Here is an 18,310-nt window from a genome sequence, read left to right as displayed (position 1 = left end):
TTTTCACGATTAAAATGTTTAATACGCTCAATCATATTTACAGATTCGATAACGCATATGCTACACCATATTTAACTCATTAAATTTCGGTATGGATGTAAGTAGGCCTACACCAAGATAGTTGTAAATGTTGATAGAATATACTTTGAGTTATTTTTAGTTACTTAAAAAGTTAAATATAGGTTTGTTGGATGGTAACGCAAGACGGTAATGAAACCAAAAGAAAGATGCCTGTGACAGATAAGAGTGCAGCGACTTTTCATGCGAATCAACAGGTGTATCGATTCCGTGCGCTACTACCAGAAATGACAATTAGTAAGTTAAAGAATGTCACGTTGGTGGGATCTAATGGGACCTGATTTCTCTTACTTCAGATAGTAATGCAATACCGTGTGATTGTATGGAGATTCAATTGCAGAGGCAATATGATGTTACTATTAGTTTTTTCTTCATAGTAACTTCCGTTCACCCTTTTACTATTCGTTTTTAAAAAGGGGAGTTTCCACCATGTTACTATACGTTTTTTATTCATTGTAACGTTCCGGCCACTCGATTACTAATCGTTCTTTCAAAGGGGAGTTTATATGTTGAACTCGCCTTGGCTGCTGAGAGGTACCTGGGGATCTTCAGTGTATTGACTACACGAGACGTTCAGAGTTCATTGGTACTGCATAGACTTTATTAATTTCCCTGTAGACAAGCTTGACAGTTGCACGATACGCTTCTCCCATAGTCTAAATGTCTTGGGTCCGCTGTGTTCCTCTCTCAATGTTCCAATCTTTTCAAGCAACTCTCTACTCGTTGTATGTTTAACGATGGGATTTTAAACGTTATCTTTAAGGCGTGGCTTGGATCATACGATAGACATGAATTAAAGATAAAATGATACATCAAATCATAAACGTCAGTGTCACAATTAATATTCAAACCTCTCTGTAACAATGATCTCAGCAGTTTACAACCCCTTTGATAGTAGCGGCGGTGTGACGAATAGCTTCACAACTCTTATATAACTTTGCTCAACATCTTTCTTTGTTCTCTCTCTCTATCAAGAACATCAACAAAACCAACAAACTTTCGTTCAAAGCAACATTTCCTATTACAGATGACATGAAAAAAATGGGTTAAGTGCAAGATTTACAAAAAGTAAACAATTCAATGATTTGTTTCTATGGTGCGTTAAAATGCGCTTTCTTTAAATCGGATTGTTATGCATCGTCTATTACATATCATCTTAAGTTTGTTTTTCCATGGATGATAATTGATAAAGATGACAAGTAGTCTATCATGTCTTTTTAGTCGCAAGTGTAGGTTTATCATCTATGATCAAAATATATATCTAGCGTTTCCAATAGTAAGTTGAACATGCGAGAGTCAATATAATAGGCACTGTAATTGTCCACAGCTAAGGGAGATGCGAGGCAACTTTCACCTTGTTACATCTTAAAACAAGTTAACAGCACAACTCAAGATTGTCAGGGTGGTATTTTTGTGACGCATGTATTGTTTTATTTTATTGCTAGAATGATAACAGAAAGTTAATTCCTTACTACCTTAAGCCATCCTATACAGAAATGTTATAAAGATAGACTTTAAGTAGTTGCAGTAGAAAATCTAACTCTTCTCGATGACAAAAAGGATAATGAACACACGAAATTATAATCAGTACATTCCTTTTTCGCAATTCACTTAGTTTTGCTCGTTCAAAACAGTCTGTTAAAACTGCGCAATAAAATTTCAGTCTACGGGTTCATTTCATATGTTCCTTAAATGTCTAAGTCTGAGGATGGCATTCGACTTTAAGTCATGTATTTCAGCTGAAAGGTACACCTGATGTGTTTTCCACACATATCTTTCGAAAAGACCGACAGACATTAGATGACAGACAACGGCCTTGACTCAAGCTCCGAGAAAGACGGGTTACGAGCGCGCCCTCTACCATCAAGTCTTTATTTTATCAAACTGTAGATTCGTCAAATACTCCCGATTCTTTGACGTCATACGCAGTCCGCACATTAGAGTCAGCTTTTTTCCGATGATTTTTGACCAGTCGGTCTACTATCGGTAACAAAAAAGCAGCAACACTGGTTATTGTGTAGGCAGCAACCACGACCCAAAATGCTTGGTCGTATTCTCCGTATTTGTCTCTCAAATATCCTGAAAATTGATAAGAAACATTTATGTCCAGATTTATCGCATTGATTATAATGATGTTCTTGTTGACCCCGTAGCTATCGTTTTTGATCTTCCTCCAAATAGCCAACTAAGCACAGTAGTACCTTATATCGCTGTGTGTAGCTTCAGGGCAGTCAATCTAACTGTCTGCCTGTCAGTTAGTCAGTCTGGTCTGTCTATCTAACCACTTATTTATCTAATACACCCATATCAATCATATCAAATCGATCAGTCAATCTATCTATCTATATATCTATCGATCTATCAATCTATCTATCTATCTATCTATCTATCTATCTATCTATCTATCTATCTATCTATCTATCTATCTATCTATCGTATCTATCAATATATCTATCTATCTAGCTAGCTAGCTACCTGTAAACTTTTATCTTGGTAGTTTTGACAAATTATTTACCTGCCAGAGGGGCAATTATCAACCCGACAATGCCATGGATTTGGAGCAACCCCGAAGTTCCGATTCCAATCATGTCTTTGCCATGGTAATAAGTGACAACAATGGGAATCAGTACTACATAGCCTCCAACACACATCCCGAACAGTAATATGTAAACAATCTGACCTGTGGAGGAACAGAGAGAGAAATGCATGAAATGTTAGCTCAACTCAGTGTTCATTGTGTTCAGTATCAATCCTAAAAAGGGTTACATTCATATTGATACATATGTCAGTATCATATTGAGTTTCTCAATATTCGCATCGCATTGTAAACAGTGAAATGCCATTGCGATGTTGTGATGAATTTTCATTGTGTATCACCGCCTATGCAAATTCGATAGTCAGTCCCCGTACGCCGTTGTGTCAGTTTCGAGCTCCGACTGCAGTTAAAGGTGGAGCTGCATGTTGCCAACACAGTTTTTTTTCAAAGGAATATTTCTCAACTAAGATGACAAGGAAACCCCATCATACTATACATTTTCAAAAAGTAGAGAATCTAAAGTTTAGTATGGTAGCAATAGTTTACTCGAAGGATGAAGGGTGTATATTTGGGGTAAAAAACCTCAATTATTAATGATAAAAAATAATTTAAGTAAAAAACTTGACACTATTTTTGAAATGTAATATTTCACTTGAAACAAGAGTGTAAGTGGGAAAAATACCGTCAAGGACAGTGTGCTCACATTCGGTTTGAATTGGTAAATTCAAGAAATATTAAAACCAGAAAAACAAGAATGACAAAAGCAAATAAGGTCTGCAACTTAGGTACTGGAGGTCATCTTTAGGAACATGCATATCAACTTTTATAGCAATGGGACAAGCAGATCCTAAATACATAAGCAATTATTTACAAAAGAATTACCGGAGGAATTTGACAAAAAGAAAAGTCAGGAGAGTAGGGAAAAAAATAAAGAGTGGGAAAAAATGTACAAGGGATCTGGTAAAAAGTAATGCTACCTCATCCATCTTCTAGCCCCTACCCCCTCCTGAATATCAAATGTTCCATCCCTTTATTTGTTGATCATGTTTACATAAGACCAGCTGGCAGGAAATGTATTTGCAACCTTGGGGATGTTTTACTTAATGCTATGAGTGCTATCATTCGAATGTAAACAGCACTTAAATCAGTTATAGATAGTGAAATGTCTTCCACTGTGGGGGGGGGGGGGATTACGACATCTGGAATTATCCAGGATCCAAATTTCTCATCAGTTCTTGTGTGTCTTACATGTAAAAGTTGCAAAATCCATCTAATAACATCCCCGGTACTTTTGTAGCAAATTACAAAGCTATCAGACAAGTTATGAGAACAAGTTTTCTTGACCAAATTGTCTTAAAAATACAAATTTGTATATTTCAGGACAATTTCCACATATCTAACTATTGTCATCCCTGGACATCTGTACACCAAATATAAGTGGCTTAGTGTTGATGCCAGAATTGAGTCTGACCATCAGCCAATAGTATATCTATTTTTGTGATAGCCTGTTCACTTCGAAAACGGGAACGGTGATTTCTCTGCAAGTTTTGTACAATGGGCGAAGAAACTTTACAGAAGTGTAATCGAGCCTGAACCTCACTGAACGCGGCATCCTACACAACAGAATTTGGTGATTTTGTTGAGAAAACGGGTAAAATATTTACCGCCGCTACCACTGCTTTTGCTGTCAGCCATCTTGTTTTATGCCCTCAACATCAAAATATGTTCAAAGCTATCGTTTTAGATGACCAAACTTATGGATTTCATTCCACCAACTATCGTTTCCCTACCCAAGCTATCCTGCACGGTGTCAAAGCTATCGTTTTCATTCAAAAGCTACACTTTCTTAGGTACCCCTGAACATAATTTACAAATTTCAGAAAATTTGACCCAGCCAGAGTCGGGTTAAATTCTTTAGAAATCTTTAAATTGGTAGAAAAAGAGATGAAGCCAGGAAATCGGGTGATTTGCATATATTTGCACAAATTATCACCACTTTATCATGCAACTTACGACTGCTTGACAAGGTAAAAGGTGAACCTAACTAATATTTTAATCTTTGGTATACAAATTAATTTAAATTGAATGAATGTTTGCAAAATGAGCAATATACGCTGTGTTTGGTACAGCGCCCCCTTTATCCATTTTCCATGACAACGATCCACTACCTGCCATAGTCTTGACGTAGATACTGACGATAGTTACAGCACCACATGTTGCCATGGCAATTCCATATAACACATTTGGTTTCACCCGACCAGTGTTTGCAATGGTTCCATATAGAGGTCGACCAACGAGTTGTGCAAGTCCCATGAGAGCGGCGATCATGGAACTCCTGGTGTCCGTAATGCCAAAGTCACGAAGTCGACGTACCTGACAATTGATGGAATAGTACCTGTTATCAATTAGGCCAATCCAATTAGAACAATCAGGGTTGTAAAAAGTAATCTGCCGCATCGTGATCTGATATTTGGTAAATTTTCCCTGTCCATATTTGATGTAAACACTTTAGCGATACTTTCACTGTTTGATCATATCCTGACCATCAGACGACATTGCATCAGTCGTCGTTCGATTAATAATGCAGCACAGGCATAGAAACAAACAAGACGAAAGTCCTTGATACGATTGTTTTGTGAACCCAAGATATGACTTATATCAGATTGCATGGAAATTGAGAATGCCAGTGTGTTTTAGGTAGTACGTGTCTTGAAATTGAAAGGCGTACACTTTTGTTAAATCTTCCCCAAAAGAAACTGTCAAGCATTTTCTTTCAAATTAATAAACAGAAATCAAGAGGTTACAATACAAAACCTGGGACTAGCGAGACAAATGATTTTGAAAAGCAGCAAGCCAAGAAAGCTAAAGCCTACACTATATTGAACAATTACATTGTTAATACTTATCTGCCAAAGCTAAGCTGATACCTTGAACTAAATGAAACTGATTCGCCATGATCAAGGCTCTGGAGAAAAAACCTTGAAATTTATTGGGGGGGGGGGGCAAAAATTTCGCTAGGAATCTACAATATGACGATGGCAATACGGTAACAAACAATTGTGTCGCGAGTTCATCGTGACAAAACGTTCCGCGTGAACGCCAACTTTGTGCGGCATCAGTTAAAAGTAAACAACAACAGATATATCTCGTGTATTATTTTGTCAAGTTTTAATCTATAACCATTGTATTAACGAACACCTTGAAGCATGCCGAGAGTGTGTTCGACAAATTATGTCTTCATCCAATCCCCTTTGCAGACAGAATACCAAATCGGTGGCATTATCCCTGGTATCTATCATGAATGTATGAAACGTGTACCCGACAAACTGACTGCTAACTTCAGTTTCCAATTACTGAGTTAAGGTATAAAATGTGCCTTGTGGACAGATATTTTGACTCTCAAACTTTTACAGTATTCTTCCAGGCTACCACGTATAGGGCTCATTTTGAAGGTTATGGAGTTAACACGATGGGAACTAAATTGGGATAATTGGATGAGAGTAAATATAACGAAAGTTTGATGAAATCGAAATTTTTACAGCTTAAATTTTACAAAATGATAGAATACTGTAAAAAGTAAAATATTGTTTTCATCGAAAAAAACAACAAAAACACGTCAATTATTGTATATCCCTTAAATCGTATTCATTTCTATGGAAAGGTGGTATTTTTGTGTAAATGTCATAAAAAACGACACAAAATGCATAAAATGTGTCTAATTAATGACTTTGAGTCGGGGCACTTTTAAAATGTCCCTTACTTTTTCGACAATTTGGGGCTTAATAAACATTAAATGTAGACAGGGCGCTTTTGAAATGACCCTGACTAACTAAACCTTAAATCGATCGAAAAACTTCATTTTTGTTAAGGAAAAGTAGCAAATCGAGATTAAAACTAATATTTCAGTACCAAAGAAAGCATAGACAAGTTCACATAGTTTCATTCAAATATAAATATTGTTCATAAGTATTGAACAATATTGCATTAGATGCAGTCATGCAATGATTCTTACTCATAACATGAGCACAACATCGCAAATTTTGAATAAAATTTTAAAGATGGTTTGTAAATATGGTGTAATATTTAACAAATTCCTTAAATTTTTGAGAGATTGTGCCAATCCAATATAATTATCCCAATTTAGTTCCAATCGTGTTAGTTAAACTTTTCACCGGCTTTTGTGAAAGTTTGCTTCAGGAAAGTTTGAGCAAAAGTTTAAGTCTTTTATTTTCGAGGCACGAACTGCCTTAGGCGTGATTACAAGAAGCCCTTTTATGACATATCAAAACATAAAATACAGCGAATTAGTTCGCTAAAGAGACGTGGAATTTGTTCAGTTTTGATTAATTTCAGAGACGTCGAGTTGAATGGCTCTGAGTCGGACAACGCATATCGTACTCTGAACAAAGACGCTAAACAGGTATTTGTGAAGTCGAGTGCCTATAGTAGAAGTACAGTACACTCTTTCTTTACGATACTACTGTCTGTTGTAAAAGTTTCTTTGGCTGTCTGTTGACTGTTGCATGGGAGGTGTACAACAAATATTAATATCTCTCAAAATAATGAAAGTAATAACAAAAATATCTTACCACATGCGTAGTTACAGTTATATGTCCAATTGGTTGCCCTATAGCCACCACAATATGCATCCAATATACTGGATGCGTTAGCAGTGCCCTATCATACATTGATGAAAAAAATTCGGTAACACGCTTACATCGTTGAGGGCAGCATTTACATGTCCTCTCACGAGCACTACATCCGTCTGTTCTTTCATCTATCGTTTGATTTTCAGATTTTGTCACTTTATCACTTGCAGTTTCGATAGTTTTGTTGAAAGGCACCGCCGTCCCACTATCGCAATCTTGTTGTAAACTTTGGCTTTCTTGCATTTGAAGTGACTTGTATTGTTTTAGTGGTCGCAGGAGGGCGCCAGCCAAACACATGTGGAAACTCACAGCTGCCAGAATTAAAAGCATACCTCTCCATCCATAGTAATCCACCAGCAATTGATTGACAAGTGCTAGCAAGAATTGACCAGCACCGGTACCAGACATGCCGAGTCCAAGTGCAAGAGATAGCCTCCTTTTAAAATATTTACCAGTCATGTCTACACAAGGCATATATGACATTCCCAGACCGAATCCTGAAAGACAACGACAATTTACAACAGCCTTTAATTTTGCTTCAACTCAACGTTTGAGGACTGTTAGGTTATAGTTTCACCGTAACACATCCCTTGTTAATTTTTTATTGTATTTGTATCTTTATCTTGTCAAGTAGATAATGACTTCAGATAAATGCTTTGAGAATAATATGCATGGCTGCTACAACAGATTTCACGTTTTAAAGGGAAACAGTCGTCAGAACTGCGCCTGTGCGAGTTTCTTGTTTACAAACAATGTATTTCGTGCATGATATCGAGATGCACTTCATCATCATAGCTGCAACATTTACACCATACGATGTCGATTATAATAGCACCTTGGATACAATTTTACATGTATGGTCGTATGGGTCCCATACGACCTTTGAGGGTAGTTCCGACGACTGTATCCCTTTAACTATTTAGTAGCTCGTCGCCGTCATGGAAAAATAAAGCATGCCAGCTTTGGCCTTTTCTTCAGCGTTCTAAAACCATTGATTAATTTATAAAAACTGAAAAGTGAAGCATGAGTGAGGAGATGCCAGTATATAGCTTGCATTACAAACTGAATTATTCAATTGAATTATTCAACGGTAACCCTGTAAGATAGAGAATAACCAATACGGATCGTGCAGTGTCATCAATCCCATTGATGTTAATGTTGAAATGCAAGAACATGTTATATCGAACTGTTGTTGCTTTCTTGTTTGTCGACTCATTAAAGGAGGACATTTTCAAAAATGTATTCAAAGCTTGATGTCGCCATATAAACGGTCCAAAATTTCGAAATAAAATGGTAAAATAAAACATGTTTACAAAAGACCTCGTGAAAATACCGACTCTGCAGTTTTTCATAGTGCTTAGAAAAGTATATCATTCAGTATCTTTCACTGCTTGGTCAGAAACTCTCTTATGTCTCATACATTATAAAATATTTGTGGCGGAATATCTTAATATCTGCACTGAAAGGAAAAGACAACACTTCAAAGTAAATCAGCTTCCTGCTTCTCTAAAGGTTGATGTTTGTAATGAAGCGATATCAGCCGCAGAAATTTACAGCAATGTGTATTTCATGCGATATATCTCAAAAAGTAAAACAGAGGACCAGAATTTTATCATCGCATGTATTTTGTCATCATTGGTATTTGCAGTAAACTGAAAATGAAAGGAAAATTTGCTATTATTAACACTATCATTACCTCTGTTGCCCTCTACATAATATTCATCCGTCTTTCTCAAGTCGTTCATACTGTCAAGTGTCACCGAGAAACGAATTCAAAAACAAAATGTTAATTTTTTGAATGAAAACAGCTCTTGCTGTAAACTCACCAGCGATGCCGCCATATGTAAAGTACAGCTGATGAAGAGACGTAGCGAAAGAGCTCAGTAGTAATCCGGTGGTGCCGAGTGCACCAGCTAGCATGACTGTTGGCCGATGACCAATTCTCCTCACTAGTGCGTTGGAAATAGCAGTCGCAATCACAAACATCAAACTAAAGATTGATCCAATCCATGCTTGTAAACAGTAGAGATAAGAAAATGCAAGTTTTCTAATATGCATTATTGACGATTATAGACAATTTGAAAAGAGAAGTGGACTATTTGACGAGCCTATAATTAACTGTAATACCAATTTAAGACAACAGGGTCGTGAAGGTGGTGTTCAAACTGTCAGCAGAAGAGCAGATTTGGTGCGAAAATAAACAAACAAGGGTTTTGATTACTCTATCCCGATTTCGACTCAAATGTTTGCTGGCAATCATTCTCAAATCTTCAGTCTTACACATATGTCTACTCTAAGTTCTGACGTCAATAGGTAACGTAAAATCGAAGAACTGACGTGACGGGATGCAGCAGAGGATGATGGGTAAGTATGGACGGCAACTTACTAATAGTCATATTGAATCACCGTAGTAATGACATTGCTGACGTATGATACAACGATAATAAACATAAAGTTGAAAGATGGCGGTTTTGTCCCTCGAAGGGCGGACACTGGCACAAAATTAGATAGAAGCGTGTGCGCACATGCTAGTATCTTTGCGTGCACATCAATATAGAAACACTCAGAGACAGAGAGACAGAGAGACACACAGACGGAGGTTTGAAGTTATGTATGTAAATATGTGAAGCTACGCACTACAATTTTACCTGTTTCGGACTTTGTCCCATCGAATGCATCCAAAAATGCAGCGAACAAAACACCAAACGAATAGAAGTTACCCGCGCTCAGGCCAGTGCAGATAAATGTTGCCAAGACGACGAACCAACCCCAGCCACCATCAGGGTTCACATCTGTTCCTTTTGTAGACATGGTAACAGTACAAATAAACTAAGTCCAAACATAAGAAAAGTCACGCTACATCGACAGGTTCAAGGCCGAATGGTTGCGTGGGACGTACTGTAGGAATAAAATAGAAAGACATACGATCTGTCATTGTACGTCATTAAATAATCAAAGCTACCTATCGTGAGTTTCTAGGGTTACTTTTAAACATCAGGATTTCAAAGTGTAATATCAGTTGAAAAAAAATTGAGCGTAATTCTTCAATCTGGGTATGTTTTGAAGGGCGACTGTCCATAACTTATCAAAGCGACAGTAGCTGTGCTCTTGATGTCCTTTTCGATTAATTTTGTTTTTAATATCGACTACACATTCTTTGTTTTACTCCCCCAAGCACATTGAAATAAACAGTATTGTCAACTCAGCTTGAACATGTTTTGACTACATCTAGCTGTGGGTCCATAGCTGTGGTGTTTTCAGACGGGATTCATGCCTTTTACGGGCTGGTTTTGACTTTTACGATTTTAACCCCGCCACCACAACTATCATTCATAGACTAGCGTCCATGTTCCGCCGCAAGCACCCTTTGCGCAAGTTTGCTCGACGATATTTCGAAAAATTTTCCATCCAAATTACAAATTGCCAACACTCATCGACAGCTTGGTTATTAGGGACTCACCAGACCAGAAATCCGCTCAAAATTCACTGAAATATCGCCTTTTTTCTAAGTTTGCCCGACATGACTACACGGAGACCGCCATTTTGCTAGCGTAAAACTGTTGGTCGAGGATCCCTGCAGTACGTCACTACAGTGACGTAGGCGGTGACCTCTCAACTTCTGAACACAAACTAACTTACGGCCAGCATCCGCGCGGCGCGCCACGAATAATTATAGATCCTAGGAACTGAACTTTTTTCCCCCAAGTAAAAGTTTGGTTTCAGTTTTGTGAGACTGGGAATGTCCATAAGACGAACGATGGTCATCGATATCACACGAAGAATCTCTCAGTTTGTGTTTTTATAGAAGTTGAGAGGTCACCGCTACGTCACTGTAGTGACGGACTGCAGGGATCCTCGACCAACAGTTTTACGCTAGCAAAATGGCGGTCTCCGTGTAGTCATGTCGGGCAAACTTAGAAAAAAGGCGATATTTCAGTGAATTTTGAGCGGATTTCTGGTCTGGTGAGTCCCTAATAACCAAGCTGTCGATGAGTGTTGGCAATTTGTAATTTGGATGGAAAATTTTTCGAAATATCGTCGAGCAAACTTGCGCAAAGGGTGCTTGCGGCGGAACATGGACGCTAGTCTATGGAATATCCCATAGTTGTGGTGGCGGGTTAAAATCGTGAATGTCAAAACCAGCCCGTAAAAGGCATGAATCCCGTCTGAAAACACCACAGCTATGGACCCACAGCTAGAATGCATCATGATTATTGAACAGTGAATTTTTAGTCCGGACTGATAAACAAATGTGAACGATAACAGTACATCATACAAGAAGTCGTTAAACAATCAATAAAGGTAAAAGCTATTGCCCCTTTTAGATTTTATAGGACCAAAACTCGGCAAATTCGTAGCAAATCCTGTTAGAAATGTGCTGGTATGGCATAAACACTCTACTTGCAGTGTTCAGCCTTCGTTTTTCACATACTCCGACAGGCCCCTGCTATATAATGGAATCTAGTGAATGTCAGAAAAGGGTGAAAGAGAGTTTGTTGTGACAGAGTTTCAGATATGTCGGCGAGTAGTTTTAAAATCTGTAAAATTTTGGCGTGACCAACGCCCCATCGCTCTGAATCGTTTATCTGCAAGCCTGACGGGAGCCTTGCACGGTTTGATAATTGATATTACCATATGCTACAGTTATTAACAAATTATACAAATCATAATCTGGTATGTTGAACATTTTACAGATGTGTACGGCAAAATCATAATAGTCAGTCATCAAGTGCAACTTGGCTTGTGAACAGAGCTTGACCTGAAGATAGATCTTTGTCGATGTTTACAAAGTGACCTTTCGTACTCACCCCTCTGATTGTTAAAATGCCATAGAGGGTGATTCGGTGTGTATCTAAAAGGAGCTTGTTAGACAAATATGTTTGCCGCTCATACGCTGAAAGGCATTTTTCTGAACTATGATTGCAAAGGTTTGCTGTCAACGAGGGCTGTCGTGAAAATTTGTAAAATGCATTTAAATGACTCAGTTAGACTAAAGGATGATATATTCCGTTAGATAATCAACTACCGGTACTTGAACTAAGCTTTGTTTCGTTGTGTGTAGTCATTGTATATCTTGTTTTACCTTTGTGAAACAAAACTGCCTTTAAAGCCGTGACGGCTGTTTGCTATCACAGTTATACAATGTTATACAATAACATAAATTGTGTTCCTTCTCGTAGCCTTGAAATATAACTTTGGATACAGAAGTAATATCTTTGCCAACGCTGTAAACGATCTCTCCCCATGACGCCTGATCACATACGTTCGTTTTACTGTACTTTCGATTGACCCTTCAGTGTGTTGGGGCGGCCGGAAGAAAGCCCCGCAGAACTGTATGGGTAACAGAGACTACAAACGCTGAACATATCGCTTTCTAGTATTTAGTGATCTCATTAGGTAGACAATTATGTCGACATCACACGCCACTGTAGGGAGCGTTCAATCATTACGGCCGGGGTGGGCTAACATAATCCGGGGGTCACCTCAAATTTGAATCTGCAAAGGGGGAGGGTCATGTAATTTTTAAACAGCACAGGGGGGTCTATTGATTTTTATAAGTATCAATCCCGTCAAAAAGCAGTTTCAGTGTTAAAAAAATTCTGGGAGATAAAATGTTTCGCTGCATGATTCATTCTCTGAAGTTGTTTACTAGTAACAGTAAATCTGAATAAAAGTATGATTATCTGTCACATGAACATCTTGCCTTGGTAACTCTGAGGCTTTTCTTCTTGTAAAACGAGCTCGCTGAGGGCAGCGAACAGTTCCTATTACTTACATATTCGAGTTATTGCAAGTTTTGTCAGGGAAAATATTTAATAGTTCACCTGTAGACTACCCTGAGAAGTGAAATCATTATACTTTTAGGTGAATTTCCAATTATCATAATTGTTGTTCACATCTGAATTTCAAACACCCTATTTTAACAAAGTACATTAGTATCAATTGTCAAACACATATAAAGCAAAGATTTAGTTTAGTATTGCAACAAAATTATTTATACTTTTCTCATGAAGTCCAATGTAAAGTGAATCAACATTTTCTGTGAAATTCAAAATCAAATTTCTTGTACACATATGCCCCTGTAACCATCATATTCTAATCAAGTACAATTATGTCAATTATCCAACGTCTATATATGCACAAGTAGTGGATGAATATTTTCGGTGAAATTCCGAAATCAAATTTCTTGAATACTTACGAATTGTAACCACCCTATCCAATCAAGTACAATTATGTCAATTATCAAACGTCTACAACATTATCAATGAAATCCAAATATCAAATTTTATGTAAACAAAAATGCACTTTTTACCTGCCACTTCAAGCAAAGTACATTTACATGAATTATCAAACGTATTTAAATGTACAGATATAGCTTGTTTTTACGGGGAAAATGTTAATAGTTTGCCCAACAGACTCCAATGTATTATTATTTGATGTTTTAGGACGAAGCACTATATCGGCCACATTTTGCCTTCTAATAGTTGCCTTCTATAATAGTTGCGCAAAAATGGTACCCCCAAAAACCTTCGCAAAAAAGTTGCGACCCACATGTAATTTCTGTCCAATCCCTTTGAGGGGTATTTCAAAGTTATAGCCTCGTGTGGTCGATTGCCCGTATTGACAGGGTTAGAGAGATCTTTGCTTCCAGAAAAGTTTAGATATAATCACATAGCTTTTTGACTGAACCGTTCCCTGTGACTATGATGCACACAGAAGGGGATATTTGAATACATTGTGAGTTTTTGAGAAGGGGAGTCATTTGAAAAATTTTACTTTATTCTATCGCCCTCCCCTCCAGAGGTGTTTGTAAATGCAGCTTTACTCAAGCAATGTTGGTGGTGGGGGTTATGAAATTTGTGTCATCTTAAAAGAGGGGGGGGGGTCATCAATTTTTTGGTGCAATGGGTAAGGGATCCACTTATTTTGACTGATTTGCCAGCCCACCCCGGCCATAATAACTGAACGCACCCTTATTTCACAGCAATGTGTGTATATTTGTCATCGTATCAGAGGTCCGATTGATGAGACCGTTATTTGCAATATCATACACTTCACAAAGAAGATCAAACAGGGATTGAACTACGTCAATCAAGTACTCACTCATGCTTCCAGAAACCTTCCAATCTCCCCGATCCACTGACAAATTACTTGTAGCGAAGATGTGTACGCCGAAGACTGAACTGATACACCCCCATTACAAATTTAACAGTGGAGAACCGTTGAAATGTGGACGTTTACACCAATGCATGTCCATGAGAATACTGCGGTCCTGAAGTGAGAGACATCAGTCCAGTATCGTGATCTTGGTATTGCCAAATAAAATGCAATTGGTCACGAGACATGAGTTTCCGTCTATGCGTGAGTTGTGGTTTGTCCTTTTGTCACACAGGCACCGACGTAGTTGATAGCGCTATCAACTACGGCGGTGCCCGTGTCTTGTCACATATGGAGTGCAATGTATGGAGATGTGCAATTCATGAATAGAAGTACAACATGCAAATCCAGACGACTGATTCTGAAAACCGGCGTGTTTCATGAATAGAAGTACAACATGACATGTAATGATATAACATGTTCATAAATAAAGATTTTGCTCATGTAATACTTACTGTAGAGTCTCTCCTACGTCCCCGTTTTGCTATAGTCCTCATTGACCTTTGGCGTTACATGGTGTGAGTATGTTGTTCTCCTTTCGAGGTCGAGTGCAGTCAATCAGTTTGTTTTGAGATAAAGCTGATAAACTTCCCGTCCCTTTTCGCGTATGGCTGAACTTTGTACTGCTGAGCACCAAATTTATACGATTGTTTTACATTTGACCCTTATGTTACTGTAATTTGGTCCAGTTCATTGTCCGCTCCCTGAGGTGACAGATTAACATACCGGAAGCTATTCCAATACGCGAAACCAAGCAGTACAAGCGACTGGCGAGAGTCTAATCTAAAGGTTAACCAGTCCGAGTCTGACCAAAGCACAGCGCAGCCAGCGGCAGAATAGAGCGCAGATGTTGACAAAATACGTGCTACCATACTTCTGCTGATTGTCTGTATCTCTATATTGTCCTCATATTTCAAACCGTTAATTCTGAGTCGCCTGATATTGAAGACTTAGGGGCAACATCAAAAGTTCAATATAATAAATCTAACTTAATTGCTTAAGTTTGGCCTCGAACCCCCCACTCCCCTTCTATTAACTTAACTGACCTAAAATTGAAAAAATTGCGGACTCATACCCTGTACTAATTCTTTCAAACGACGTACCAATGTACCATTGAATTCAATAAAAATTGAAAACCATTATAAAGTAACAAAAATACGAGTGACTGGATCAGTTTTAGCGTACGAAAAGCAGCCTTGAAATCGTAAAATTGCCAAAAAGACGTTAAATCGTTTTTGACTGCACAGAAATTATTTGGCCAAAAACCCCCCACCCCAAACTTAAGCAATTAAGTTTTTTTTCAAACATCGATCTTTTGACGTTGCCCCTTACTGTCAGAAATCGATGCTGTTGTATTTTTTAAAACGTGAGTTCGTGATATGAATTGTGGCGTGGCGAGCACGACATGTAAACTCTGGACATCAAAACAGTCAAAAACACCTTTCTTACCATCGCTCGTCTACCTCAATGTGTACACGTTATGTGATCGAGTCACCGTAGACACTGCATGGTTATTATATCAACCAGTAAGTGATAAGAGTAGACTATTGGTTCATATACATGTGATCAATTACATTTAAATAGAAATCATTTGAATTTAAATAAAAGTTTGTAGAGTTATCAGAACGCTGATAGGTATTGAATCTTTAACAATAATGTATATTTTATAGCATTGTCAGCAAATATTGCTGCTCAACTATCAAAGACGTTATCACAGTACGAGTCTCCCTAAAACTTAATCACGTTCATACACTGCAAGTTACAATATCATGACACTACAATGAAGCAGAGATTGCTATAGTCAAAGTCGTCATGCCACGCTTCGGTCTGCAAGTCTCGTAGAGAGCCACGTCTAGATTTGAAGGGCGAGATTTACCGCGTTTTCTGTTTCAAATCCATAGATGATGTAATGTCGTACTGATCAATTGGCTGAAATAAGTCGAGTGTAAGGCCGAGTGTCAAATTTAAACGGGGCAGGGGTTTAATCAGCTTAATCTCTGAAGGAATTGGATAACTGAACACAATTTTCAATGACGAATAGAGGGCTGAAATCACCTGAACATTCAATATCAACTAAATTAATGTGAGAACCAGGCCTTGAGGACTGCCGCTATAAAGATAGAGTGCGCCTCCGGACAGTTTTTCACTATCTCCAACTTTGACGACAGCGCCCTCGCCCTACTGCCCGTGAAGACTCAGTTTGAAGCTTTTGAAGTAAATGAAGTGTTAAATAAGTCGTTTTCACGAAAATTGAAACTTTCAATTGTTCTGAATAGAGTTACTATCGGGACAATGGCCATCTTTAATTCAAATTATTCGTAACTTTTGGATAATTCGTGTCTCTACAATTAAAATTTGCATAGCGACCACTAATTTTACTTCTGAATTGTGAATGTGAATGTGAAAGTCTGAAGAAAAATGATACAAGGTTTACGAAAATATCATCATCATCAACATCATCATCATGCACAAAAATAGTGATAAGTAGACAAAAGAAAGTGCTCACAAATATATAAAACCAGCAACGAATGCAGGGAAGAAGCATGAAAACACGGTGTGATAATTGCTGAATGCCTGTGATTTTCATATATACAATGTTATTCCAAAATAGTATCTTCACAGAGAGCTATGTATTCGTGTCTTTATCTATGTAAAATTCATTATCTGCATTCATTAATTGACAAAGTAAAGATATACCCCTTTGTAACTGTGTTTAATTGATTCCTTGAAGTAAACAAATTCGAAGTTAAGCAAACCACTGTACATACTTATAAACGTATTTAGATTTGATATAATCATGAATATTTACATTTATTGGTAGTACTATGTACTCTGTCAGTCAAATGAAATTCTGGAATTCTACCGAGTAAAAATAGTGCATGATACCACAAAACAAAACACAAAAGGAAATATACATATAAGGAAACTCAAACAATCATATAATATGATTCAACTTTTTAGTGCATTAACTATAAAGTAAATGGAATGTTGCAGAGGAGTCCAATATACTCTGACTAAGCACATGTGGTAATAGAAACTTTTAAGTATAATCAAGTTTTACCGCTGTAAATACGTGTATGAATAATATCAGCCCTTCTGTACATTTTATGAAAGCTTACAAGTTTTGTTATAAACGGAGTTTCCAGCGTACCGTTCTGCAAATACAAATGCCTGTAAGTCATATTTCGTATAGGATTGCAAGCGTGATATCAAATCTATAAAATACGGTTGAGGAAATGAAAATCACTGGAATAAATTACTCATAACAAACTCATGCTCAAATAATTCAAACATTTGTGAATCATTCTCGTTTAATAACGACTTGCGGTTCGAGGGAAAGTATTAAGTGGGCTATGATGGAGTCGTAAAATTCGTGCCTTATGCACAGAATGAAACTTCTTTCATCTGCGGTCGCAAGTATGCTGATCAGTTATTTTCCATTTTTTTCATTCTAAAATGCACAGAGATATTTCACATCGAGAACAGAATAGGATAAATAAAACGTTTCTGATATAACGCCGAACTGAAGAATAGAATACTGTTCACGTGTCTCGACGTAAACGCTATCTCCTGATAGGATGGGATAATGAAAGACACCTGGCCGGGTGAATTCACAGTAGTCGGCTTCCTGTTGACGACCTTGGCGTTGAACTTCTAGAGTCAGCTTCTGGGGAGGGTGACTCTACCAGGACTGTTATTTCATCCACCTGTCGAGCTGCATTAACCAAGAAGGTAATCAGAGTTACGTCTTTTGAAAATCGTAAATCAAACATCTATGACTCAGTTTTCGGAGGGAAAATAATACCGATATGTCGTGTGGTGTTACAACGTTTCTCGTCATATTTGTTACATTTCACCGCTGCCTACAACACACGCATTAATACAGAAC

The 18,310-nt window shown here is 37.7% G+C and overlaps 2 protein-coding genes across 5 annotated transcripts in view; both read right to left on the bottom strand.

The window, feature by feature from the left end:
- Positions 1-1,472: 1,472 nt before the first annotated feature.
- Positions 1,473-15,159, bottom strand: LOC139115234 (monocarboxylate transporter 13-like). 3 transcript variants are annotated; one of them, XM_070677203.1, is made up of 8 exons: positions 14,877-15,158; positions 14,368-14,536; positions 9,912-10,161; positions 9,090-9,275; positions 7,204-7,760; positions 4,783-4,987; positions 2,594-2,758; positions 1,473-2,157 (listed from the first exon to the last, which is right to left on the bottom strand). In XM_070677203.1, the coding sequence occupies exons 3-8, from the start codon at positions 10,072-10,074 to the stop codon at positions 1,958-1,960; spliced, it is 1,476 nt and encodes a 491-aa protein (XP_070533304.1). In that variant the 5' UTR covers positions 10,075-10,161; positions 14,368-14,536; positions 14,877-15,158; the 3' UTR covers positions 1,473-1,957. The 3 variants fall into 3 exon arrangements, with proteins under 3 accessions (XP_070533304.1, XP_070533305.1, XP_070533306.1); XM_070677204.1 differs by lacking the exon at positions 14,368-14,536 and having other exon boundaries at positions 14,877-15,159; XM_070677205.1 differs by lacking the exons at positions 14,368-14,536; positions 14,877-15,158 and having other exon boundaries at positions 9,901-10,041.
- A 1,537-nt stretch (positions 15,160-16,696) lies between these two features.
- Positions 16,697-18,310, bottom strand: part of LOC139115230 (polycystin-1-like protein 2) — a 96,321-nt gene continuing 94,707 nt past the window's right edge. Inside the window, exon 35 of one of the 2 annotated variants that reach the window (XM_070677189.1) lies at positions 16,697-18,136. In XM_070677189.1, the coding sequence (XP_070533290.1) occupies positions 18,033-18,136 (104 nt within the window). In that variant the 3' untranslated portion in view covers positions 16,697-18,032. The remainder of the gene's footprint in view (positions 18,137-18,310) is intronic. The other variant, XM_070677196.1, reaches the window with a different exon arrangement.

This window comes from Ptychodera flava, chromosome 17 (assembly GCF_041260155.1).
Source record: "Ptychodera flava strain L36383 chromosome 17, AS_Pfla_20210202, whole genome shotgun sequence".
NCBI lineage: Eukaryota > Metazoa > Hemichordata > Enteropneusta > Ptychoderidae > Ptychodera > Ptychodera flava.
The sequence above is the reverse complement of the archived record's forward strand: the minus strand, read 5'-3'. Positions and strand labels throughout refer to the sequence as shown.

What these genes read in the sequence shown, in the direction of transcription:
- LOC139115234 (XM_070677204.1), bottom strand. Translation starts at nt 10,074, where the DNA reads ATGTCTACAAAAGGAACAGATGTGAACCCTGATGGTGGCTGGGGTTGG. An exon ending in CTACGTCAAGACTATGGCAG is followed by an intron (nt 2,759 to 4,782) that starts GTAGTGGATCGT and finishes GTTCCTCCACAG; the next exon opens with GTCAGATTGTTTACATATTA. An exon ending in GATAATTGCCCCTCTGGCAG is followed by an intron (nt 2,158 to 2,593) that starts GTAAATAATTTG and finishes ATCAATTTTCAG; the next exon opens with GATATTTGAGAGACAAATAC.